General features: G+C 45.0%; 1 protein-coding gene across 1 annotated transcript in view; it reads right to left on the bottom strand.

Moving 5' to 3' along the window:
* The window catches only part of CNN2 (calponin 2), a 42,426-nt gene that overhangs the window by 5,404 nt on the left and 25,637 nt on the right, over window positions 1–11,385 (bottom strand). The window contains exons 2-6 of the mRNA XM_083349980.1: window positions 10,135–10,256; window positions 9,392–9,458; window positions 6,258–6,395; window positions 2,862–2,978; window positions 680–826 (exon numbers count right to left, since the gene is read on the bottom strand). Coding sequence (XP_083206106.1) covers window positions 680–826; window positions 2,862–2,978; window positions 6,258–6,395; window positions 9,392–9,458; window positions 10,135–10,256 — 591 coding nt within the window. The remainder of the gene's footprint in view (window positions 1–679; window positions 827–2,861; window positions 2,979–6,257; window positions 6,396–9,391; window positions 9,459–10,134; window positions 10,257–11,385) is intronic.

Genomic DNA, 11,385 nt, shown 5'->3' with positions numbered 1-11,385 from the left:
CAAAAAGTATGTCCCAGCTATGGGAGATCATTCATCAAGAGGAGAGAGACCAGGATTGCATTTTATTTGGAGCAGAAATGGCTGGCTTATCTGTAGTGCAAAGCCATAATGTGGTTTGCTTTTGACTTACAGTGACGTGCTAAACTATTTCAGGGAAAAGATTGTGGTTTGTCATTAGCAATTGGAAACATGGCTAGATTAGTCTACAAATTCTGGCCTGGTTGATGTCTGGGGTCAGATACCATGCTTTATTTCTGGCATGTTTTCATGTCTTGTCCAATTTTCCTAGGTAGCGTCAGCAGAAATGGAGAAAACGAAGAAATGACACAATAATTGAAAAATATTTTGCTAGTCAGAAAAACAGACATTGGGGGTTTGTGTATTGCACCAAGCCAAACCTTGGCTTGTAAACCTTGGAACAGGATTCATGGCAACATGTGAGTTTACCTGGCTCACCCAACAAACCATAATTAAATCATGGCCCAAAGCATGAAATGACCAAGCTGAGATATTCTTGTCAAGGTTTATCAAAAGGGGACAATTTGCTGATGCTGTATCTCTGCTGTAGGCATGGATCCTATAAATAACCAAGTATATCTTGGGGGGAGCCACCAACCTGCTTTAAAAAGAGTTTTAAAAAGTTGAAACAAAGATTTAAACACTTCGTAAGAGTTCTTACCTGGCTAGCACACTTATTGGTACCCATCTGCAAACTGATGGTGGAATGGTCCATTGGGGGTAGTATCTGGTTCTTGGGATCATAGAGATGTCTCCTGGTTCCATAGGCAGTCATTCCTGACTGGCTAGCGCACTTGTTGGTGCCCATCTGAAGAGAAACAGCAGCTTGATTAAGCCTTACTATGTCTGATATACTACATCTACAATAGATGTCTGGATTTCATCCACTTTGTTTTGTTTTGTTTTGTTTTGTTTTTTATTGTATTTGTATACCGCCCTTCTCCCGAAGGACTCAGGGCGGTGAACAGGGCATACATAAAAAATACAAGATACAAAAATTAAAAAAGAATTAAATAGTAGCCCAGCTAAAACAATCCGTAACAATATACAATATAAAAATCCCCATTAAAAATCCCCATTAAAACCCCAACATATCCCCATCAGGCCAGGCCGGCTTGTTCAAATAGATGGGTCTTCAGACCGCGTCGGAAGGAGCGAAGGTCAGGTGCCGTCCGGAGCTCGACCGGCAGCTGATTCCATAAAGCCGGAGCGCCCACAGAGAAGGCCCTCCCCCTGGGGGCCACCAGCCGGCATTCTCTGACCGGAGGCACCCTGAGGAGGCCCTCTCTGTGGGAACGCACAGGGCGGAGGGAAGTTGACGCCGGCAGCAGGTGGTCCCCGAGGTACTCCGGACCCATGCCATGTAGGGCCTTAAAAACCATTACCAGAACCTTGAATCTCACCTGGAAGACAACTGGCAACCAATGCAGCTCGCAGAGCAAAGGTGTAACATGGGAGTACCAGGAAACTCCCAAGACAACTCTCGCGGCTGCATTCTGTACCAGCTGAAGCCTCCGAGTGGTCTTCAAGGGAAGCCCCATGTAGAGAGCATTGCAGTAGTCCAGACGAGAGGTCACGAGCGCATGAGTGACCGTACACAGGGCATCCCGGTCTAGATAGGGCCACAACTGGTGCACCAGGTGAACCTGGGCGAAAGCCTCCCTAGTCACAGCTACTATATGATCTTCCAGAGTGAGCCGCGAATCTAGGAGGACTCCCAAGTTGCGAGCCCTATCTACGGGGGGTAAAAGCTCACCCCCCATAGAGAGAGGTGGAATATTCTGAATATCCCGGGATGCCGGAATGCACAGCCACTCAGTCTTGTCAGGGTTGAGTTGAAGTCTGTTCCTCCCCATCCAGACCCGAACTGCCTCCAGGCAACGGGACATCACGTCGAGGGTATCACTGGGGTGGTTTGGGGTCGAAATGAAAAGCTGGGTATCATCAGCGTACTGATGATACCCAACTCCAAAACCACGAATGATCTCACCCAGAGGTTTCATGTAGATGTTGAACAGGAGAGGCGAGAGGACCGACCCCTGAGGAACTCCACAAACGAGAGACCTTGGGGTCGACCTCTGCCCTCCTGCCAACACCGACTGCGAACGTCCCAGGAGATAGGAGGAGAACCACCGAAGAACTGTGCCTCCCACTCCCAATCCCCTGAGACGCCGCAGCAGGATACCATGGTCGATGGTATCGAAAGCCGCCGAGTGGTCTAATAGGACTAGGACAGAGGAATATCCCCTGTCCCGGGCCCTCCAGAGATCATTCACCAGAGCGACCAATGCCGTCTCCGTGCTGTACCCGGGCCTGAAACCCGATTGGCACTTGGTCCATAGACGTCCACAAGAGGGAAACAAGGGATGAAATATCCATCGCCCTGCAAACTCTGTCTCTTATATTCTTGCATGTGAAAGAGCAGAAGTTGTGTAATGATGCCATGACACACGTTTCTTCATTCTGGTGTCATCTAGCTTAGGAATGGACATCTATGACCAGTTCTTCAAGCTGCTAAAATTGTTTCACATTCTTCTGCAACCTGTTCCTTCTTCTAAGTCATTATGGCTCAGCAAATCTTTGGATACGTATAATATTCAAAAAGGATGCACTTGTTTTAAGGAATTGCAAACGGGTGCTACATGTTGCACGCTCTTCTGTTTTGCCTTCAAAACTAAGGTGCTTCACAACTTTACTAAGCAGTGGAAAGACTTGACAAAGGAAGCATTTTTACAATAGAAAAAGGTCTAAAAACTGATTGTGCAGCTTAGTCTTTTGGCCATATGCTACACCAGCTTAGATCTCCCATTGTTTCTCAAGAGCCACAAGGTCACGAAACTTACCTGTAGACCGATGACACAGTGTCCAGCCTTGAGTTTTTCATCGTCAAAGGCTCTCTCCTGTTTTTCTGAATATTTCACCCCAATGTCCATCCCACTTTCAATACCTTTTGTTTTTGCCTGTAACAAGAGGTTTAAAAAAACCCAACCTGAATTATTCCTGCATTCAAGTTTCAGGTCCTTCCCAATAACTTCACAGTTCTCATGATTAAGAACCACCTTACATTTCAGCTACATAAACTGGTTGAATTCCATACTCTGGTGACTGTTTCTGTCAGCTCTTTACTAAACTGTTTTGCAAAAAGAACACTGGAGAACAGAAGCACAACTCTAGATAAATCAAACATCTTGATAGCCATTGTGAAACTAGCACTCTCCAGGGGAGATCCCCATAGGGATATCTGAAAGGGAGGTAGGTGATAAAGGCAAGATGGCACCCACAATCATGGAATTAAAACCCTGCCTCCTCTCTTACGAGGCAGACAAGATTGAAGAAATCAAATGTCATGTAAATCAGTACTACTACTATTGTAACACCTATAGTGATAGAATCTTGCATGTCTGACTGCCCTTTTCCCCTCCCTCCATCTTCATGTGAACTAAGGCGGGCTTTGTCTATTTCCTCATGTTACTTAATTGGCCTGGACTCAGATCCCTTTTAACTGACTATTGCCTTGGTACAAGTAGTCTTCAACTTACGACTGTAACTGAGCCCACAATTTTTATTCTAAGTCAGGGGTCTTCAAACTTGGCCCTTTTTTGACTTGTGGACTTCAACTCCCAGAATTCCTCAGCTAGGCACAATGGCTGAGGAATTCTGGGAGTTGAAGTCCACAAGTCATTAAAGGGCCACGTTTGAAGACCCCTGTTCTAAGGCATGACAATCATACAGCAAGTCACCACATGACCAGACCTGATTTTATGGGGGTGGGGGGTTTGTGATAATTGTTAAACAAATGCAGTGGTCATCAATGTGGGCTGGTGTGCTGTCCTACTCACACACACATACACCTGTAGTTTAGTGTGCTTATTAATATTCCCCAGCAACTCCCTTCACCAAAAACCCAGACCTCCCCAATTAAGTCCAGCCACAAGCAGACCAATGCTAGTCCACAGAGCAATGGCCAATGAGTCCACAAAGCACTTGAAAGTTTCCCAATCTAAATAAACCCACCAGGCAGAATTAAATCCACAATACAAGAGGGTTCACAATGCACGATCCAAGTCAAGGCACAGCATCATTCCAAAGTGAGGCATTCCAAAGTGAGAATCACAATGACCAGAAAACACACAGCTAGGAAATGAACACATTCACAGCATCGCCTCCATCTATCTGCTGTGCTAAATAGCCAGCTCCTGGCGCAGCCCATCAAGAAGGGTGGAGCTTTCTCCTTGTGAGTAATCTGGCTGACTTTCTCTGCTCCTGCCTTTTCTCTGCCCTGTGTATTCTTGGATCAGGTACAGAAGGCAGTTCCTTTGCATTAATTGCAGCTGTGTGCTTTTCCCATCTGAAGCCTCAGGGCTGTCCTGCTGCACCTGTGCTTCAGCCAAATCCCTCTCAGACAGCTGCTTGGAGCCACTGACCAACTCTTCTCCAGACGTGCCTAGAAGTGGCTCATCCTCCTCCGAGGCAACATCTAGAGAAGTATCTGGGGAAGCACCTGGGGGAGTCATCACAGCCGGTTGCTGAGCCCACATTATGCGGTCATATGACTGCAGAGGTGGGGGGACATTGGAACTTCAAATCCAAGTCATAAGTCCCATTTTCAAGATCTGTCATAACTTGCAACTGTTGTCAAGCGACCGTTCATAAATCAAGGACTATCCATAGCAGTTCTTCCTCCTGTGCTTCAAGGTCATTCCTTCTGCCCTTTACATCACCATCTTGAACTTTTTGATGCCCCTCTGCAGATGTTCCCAATGGCAGTTCTACTTCAACCTCATCTTAAAAGATATGGAAAGGCTATACCAATCAGGGTCAGGTGTTTATATTTGTAAAGAGCACAACGTGGCTATCTGTTTCTTTTTGTTTCCCCCTTCCCCTTTCCTTCTTTCCAACTCAATGGAATGTTGGAAATATATCTGAGGGAGATGGGCAGTTAAGAAGTGTGAAATCTAAATAAATAAATAAAATTTATTAAATTGTGTATACAATTTAATATAAAAGGGACTTGGGACTCATCTTCTCCCTGCTCATCATCAGGATAACTGGATAAGCAGCAGCCATACTGGCTCAATCCAAGAGCCAAGTACACAGGAAGTCTACTTTTATCAGAAATGGCTTTAATGACAGAAACTCGTAAGTCTGATTGTACTGTGTCCCCCTGACACACACATGCAAATTAGGGAGGTGTCTGCCTGAGCCATTTATGCATGCTTCTTGCTTGTTTTGGACTTAAGCCAGGTTTTCCTCTTTGGCACTTTAGTAACGAATCTAGCCCATCTCTTGACAAAGTCATCTTTCTTACCCTCTGTGGCAGAGGTCTCCAACCTTTCTTGGCTCACGGACCGGAGGGAAGGAGAGCAGCTTTCAAATGGGTGCGTGCACACAAACAGGGACACGCACACTGGTGTGATAGTTCAAGCATGCGGCATGCACTGGCATGTGTGAACGGCCATGGCAGCTAGTGGCCCCATTCATGCATGCACAAATGGGCCATCCACACCCACCCAGTGGTAGCGGCCCCATCTGCGCCCGCACACATGCCCAAATGGGGCCGTGGGCGATAGCGCGTGGGGGGAATGCGCTATTTCCACGGCCCACTGGCCAAAAGCCCACGGCCCATAGGTTGGGGAACTCTGCTCTATGATAACTTTCCTAAAACAGAACTGGACCAAATGCATGAGAGAATGTGGCAAAAGAAAGAACGAGTCTGAAAAAAGAGCAGCTGCAGCCAATGGCTGTGGAGAAAATATCCATTAAAAAAATTTCCCCAATGTATTCTTAGGAGAGAAGCAGTATATCTTTCTTTCTGGTCATGTGACCCAGAGCAGAGCCTCTTTTTTAAAAAACAAAATGTTATTCTAATTGCAATACCAAAACACAATTTCCCTAGAGTGGCTCATTTTGAGGTTCTGCACATACCTTCTCTGTCTCCTAAATTTATTCTTGAGTAGCTGCGGCGGGGAGAAAACAGCAGGCTACATTTGGAAAAGTGAATTGGAATATAGAAGGAATTAAGCCTCCTCTCCTCTCGACGTGCCCTTGTCTTGATGAGCTGTGCATCCACACGATTACAAATTTGCCATCCTGCCCACACGGTATTCAAACCATATCATCAACAATGACAGCAGCAGCAGCCCCAACAGGCAGGCCAGTCACCTTCTGTACACATGCAGAGTTAAGATGGAGAACCAGCAGTCTGTCCACCAGGGAGGCAAGAGGATCTTTTTACTCACCATGCCTGCCAAAGCAAGGAGCGACACCTGCACCTGAGTCATGTTTCCGCTCTCGTACAGATCGTTGGCTTCAAACAGATCGACAGGCTTCAAGCCGTAGCTAAGTAGGGCCTTGATGAAGTTGGAGAGATTCTCCAGCTATGAGAAGAAAAGAGAGGAGACAGTGTTCTTGGATGAGAAGTGGAACATTTCCAAAGGAAAAAACCCAAGGAAGCCTAGTTGACTTTTGGAAAAAGCACTTTGGGGACAGTATAGACCAGGGGTAGGCAAACTTGGCTCTTTTATGACTCGTGGACTTCAACTCCCAGAATTCCCGAGCCAGCCATGCTGAGGGGAAAGGGAGAGGTTTCCAAGCTGAGCCATGCTGGCTCAGGAATTCTGGGAGTTGAAGTCCACGAGTCATAAAAGAGCCAAGGTTGCCTACCCCTGGCCTTGATGATAGTGGAACTGCCTCCAAAGGCCATCTGCTGGGAGACTATGGATTTCCTTGGGCAGTTGACAGTCCACTGTAAAAACAGACTGCTGGACTAGTTCTTATGTTGTTTAAATCTCATTTGTCCATAGCTTTGGTCTCGTGATCAATAGAGATAACAATAGCACTTAAGATTTATATACTGCTTCATAGTGCTTTTTTACAGCCTTCTCTAAGCAGTTTATAATGTTAGCATATTGCCCCCAACAATCTGGGACCTTACTTTACCAAACTCAAAAGGATGGAAGGTTGAGTGAACCTTAAGCCCCAACAGGATTGAGCTCCTGGCTGCGGACAAAATTTGCCTGCAATATTGCATTTTAACCACCGCACCGCCAGGGCTCCTAATGTGCAACCAATTTGCACACCCCAAAACCAAAACAAAACAAAACACGATGCAGTTGCTCTTTATATATGCAGAATTGCTCAGGCAACTTTTGGTAGCTGTGACCAAGTACAAAAGAATCCTCTAAAAATATGGGAAATGGTTCACATGACAGGGAGAACCTCTATCTGCAAGCAGAATCTGAATACCTGTATCCTGATGGGGTCATCTCAGTGTTTTGAATTTATCACAGAGTTTCCAAATTAGGCCAAGTTAAAAACCTTGACTGTATCAATTTGCTACTTCTGACTAGGCAGGGTGAACACTGCCTATGTTTTTTCAGACAGCTACCCCAAAGGAAATAAATAAGGATTAACCACAGGGTAAAACGAGGTTTAGATTTCAGTGGTTGTATCACAACCTTCTCTGACCTGGCACTCTCCCCCCCCCAGGTGTTGAAAGCATTCCCAGAATCCTTAGTCCCAACATAACATAGCGCACCTGTTTGGAGAAAGCTGATCTCACTCAACGAAACAAATAGACAAAAACAAATGTCTAGCTCGGTGGAAAATGCCTATTTAAAAAACCCAGAAGGCAGCCAGACCGTTGAACAAGGTTTTCAAAGGTGGGATTTCAGCATCCTCAGGAGCTAATCCTGGTCCCTCCATGAGTAGCAAAACCAGTTAGGCGGACCGGTTCAGCCCACGCCCCAGGCGTTCTCTTTTGGCTCTTGCTTACAAAAATAGCTCAGGAACCACAGAGACACACGGTAGTCTTAGAAGATTTGGCAGGGACGCTGCCTCCCAAATACAGCTTTCCTTCTCTGACAGGCCCAATTCATGAACTTGGCTGACCAATCTACAGATACATCCAGTTCAGAGTTCTGTTTCTAGTCCAATTGCCTGCAAACTTTCCAGCAAGAGCTTGAAGGCTGAAGTGGCTCTTTCCCATTTCCTGGTTTCCAGGATTTGGTTATTCAGTGATAGACTGTATCTGCTCTTGGAAGTTCCATTTAGAATTAACCACAGGCAGTCCTTGGCTTACAATCATTTGTTTAGTGACCAATCAAAGATACTAGGGCCCTGAAAAAGGTATTTATGACCAGTCCTTGCAGTTACAACCGTTGCAGCAACCCCAGGCTCACAGGATTAAAATGTGGGCCCTTGGAAACTAGCACGAATTTATGATGGTTGCAGGGTCATGAGATCACCATTTGCGCCCTTCCCAGCCATCTTCCCACAAGAAAAGTCAATGGGGGAAGTCGGGTTCACTTAATGACATGATTCACTTAACAACTGCACTGATTCGCTTACCAACCCTGACAAGAAAGGTCATAAAATTAAATTAGTGCCTCTAACTTAACCTTCAATTTGCTTAATGATGGAAATTCTGGTCCCAATTCTGCTCATGACTTCCTGTAATACCCTGTTTCCCCAAAAGTAAGGCCTACCCCCAAAATAAGTCCTAGTTTGATTTTTTGGGGGGTGGGCATAAGCCCTACCCCAAAAATAAGCCCTAGTTTTTGGACCAGGCACACATCTAAAAATCAAGCTAGGGTGGGGGGGGGGGGTGGAGTTGCCCCACCCACCAAAAGTAAGGCCTACCCCGAAAATAAGTCCTAGTTTGATTTTTTTGGGGAGTGGGCATAATATAAGCCCTACCCCAAAAATAAGCCCTAGTTTTTGGACCAGGCACACATCTAAAAATCAAGCTAGGGGGGGGGAGTTGCCCCACCTGCTCCACACCCACTTACGTTGCAGCCAGGCCTCTCCTCACTGGCCTACTTCTGCAGCGTCCCCAGACCTGCATTTCTGAGTCACAGGTCTTTCTGCAAAACCTCTGCAGCCAAGAACCGAGCTATGGATTGAATCCATAGCTAGGTACTCAGCTGCAGAGGCCTTCCGAAAAGGCCTGACTGCAAAATGCAGGCCGGAATGCAGCTGCAGAATAAAGCTGCTCCTTTGGCGCCAGAAGAAATAGACCGGCTGGGCAGGGCTTCTGGTGCTGGAGGTGAGTAAAACTTCCCCCCAAAACAAGACCTGGTGCCTCTTTTGGAGGAAATCAATCAATCAATCCCAGGGAAACATGGGTGGGCAAGTGAAACCCTCCTTGAAAGCCAGCTTATTGGACAGGATCTATTACATCCCAGGGTTGGAGTCTGCAATATATCAACATTACATTACATTACATTACACTACACTACATTACATTACATGTGTAAACACAGAGAAACATGTTTTGACTCCAAACGTGGTTGCTTAATCATGGCTTGCATCCCTTTTTTTTTAAAAATCATCATTGCAATTTAATTTCCCGTCACTGCAGGCAAGTATTTACCTGATGCCAGTTGAGAGAAGAGGTGTTGATTTTCTTTATTGAACCAGGCTGTAGTTTGTTTATTAATCTGGAGAGTAAAACACAGTTTCAGCTAGATTTAATGCAGTTTTAAAGTCACTTGCAGATATCACAATGGGAATGAAAACCATGTTTACCCTGTCACCTGTAGAATGAATTCTTTCCAACGTATGTGCAAACTACAAGGCAATTTATGTTCCAAAATCCATTCCACTCCCAAATTTTACAAGCAAGAAGGAAGAAATCATAGGAAAACCCACAAAAGTGACATTATAGGCAAACTACTTATTAAAAAAAGGACACGTAAGAAAAAGTACAAAAAGGCAGAAAGGTACATATGCTCATGTACTAATTTTTGTGTGGATTTTCCTAAAAAATAAATAAACAAACTGGTGCAGCGATGGAACGAAGCCAAGTGAAAGCAGACGAGGGGGGGAGGGAAATGAAGCAACATCAGAAACAAAACCAGAACAAAATCATTAGGCTCTGTAAATTATTTTTCCATCATATGAAACATTATGTCTTTCACCATCTCGTAACCAAATGCCACACAAGCCTTTAAGCATTCCGGGCCACTCCCTGTCTCCATAAACCCTTTTGGGAGCAGCCCACTGCCTCTTCCTGAAAAGAATACAATTTTTTAGAACACACCCCAGAAGAAGTTATGGAATAATAAACAGTAACGGTGCTTCAAGGTATACGTTTCTCTTCACTGGCCTACTTACTCGCAAAGTATGACGCCATCTTTTAGCCCCTTCTGGAAATCAGGGCCAATCTGCCTCCCGGTGAGGTTTTCTATCCATACCCGTAATTCTGCTTCCTTCTGTGGGTCATATTTTTGGGCAAGCTGAAAGGAAAAAACAGGTCCAGTTTGAAAAGAAAGCTTTATCCATGATCTTAGAAATGTATTACAGGTAGTCCTTGACTTACGACGGCAGAGGAGCACCAAATTTCCGTTGTTAAGCAAGACAGTTGTTAAATGAGGTGTGCCCTCAAGACAGTTGTTAAATGACTTTTCTTGCCACCATTGTTAAGTGAATCACTACACAGGGGTTAAGTCAGATAACACGACTGTTAAATGAATCTGGGCTTCCCCACTGACATGGCTTGTCAGGTGGTCACAAAAGGTAATCGCATGACCCCGGGACATGGCAGCCATCGTAAATATGAGCCAGTTGCCAAGAATTTGAATTCTGATGACATGACCATGGGAATTCTGCAATGATCTGAAGTATGAAAAATGGTCATCAGTCACTTTTGTCAGTGCCGTTGTAACTTCAAACGGTCAGTAAAGGAATTGTTGTAAGTTGAGGACTACTACTACTACTATTACTAATACTACTACTACTAATAATAATAAAGTTGGAAGGGACCTTGGAGGTCATCTAATCCAACCCCCTGCTCAAGCAGGAAACCCTATCCAGGGGTAGGCAACCTCGGCTCTTTTATGACTCATGGACTTCAACTCCCAGAATTCCTGAGAGCTATGCTGACTCAGGAATTCTGGGAGTTGAAGTCCATGAGTCATAAAAGAGCCAAGATTGCCTACCATTTATAATTCAACTTGATCACTTATAATTCATCTTGATCACTTGTCGAGCTATGGACCTCAAGGATAGTGGGATTAGGAAGAAGCAGCAACTGAGAAGATTCATATCTCCTGGGAGGAAGGGATGAAAGTAGTCTTGACTTATGACCAGTCACTTAGCAACCATTCAAGTTTATGCCAGACCTCCCCAGACGTATTTATGACACAGATTCAAAGTTCCGATGGTTACCTCCATCCTCCCCCCAGTCACAGGATTGCATTTTGGCTGTTGGCAATTGGCCTGTATTTACTGTTGTTTGCAACTCCCCACATGACTGCAGTTTATGTTTTGGTTTTTTTTGCCAGAAACAGAGCATTTATTTTTGCTTTTCAGCAAAAACTGCCTATTTCAGACAATAGATTATCTTAATAACACCTTGTTGTTTAA

The sequence above is a fragment of the Vipera ursinii genome (assembly GCF_947247035.1).
Source record: "Vipera ursinii genome assembly, chromosome: 1".
NCBI lineage: Eukaryota > Metazoa > Chordata > Lepidosauria > Squamata > Viperidae > Vipera > Vipera ursinii.
Note: the sequence above shows the minus strand (reverse complement) of the source record. Positions and strands in the feature narration are given on the sequence as shown.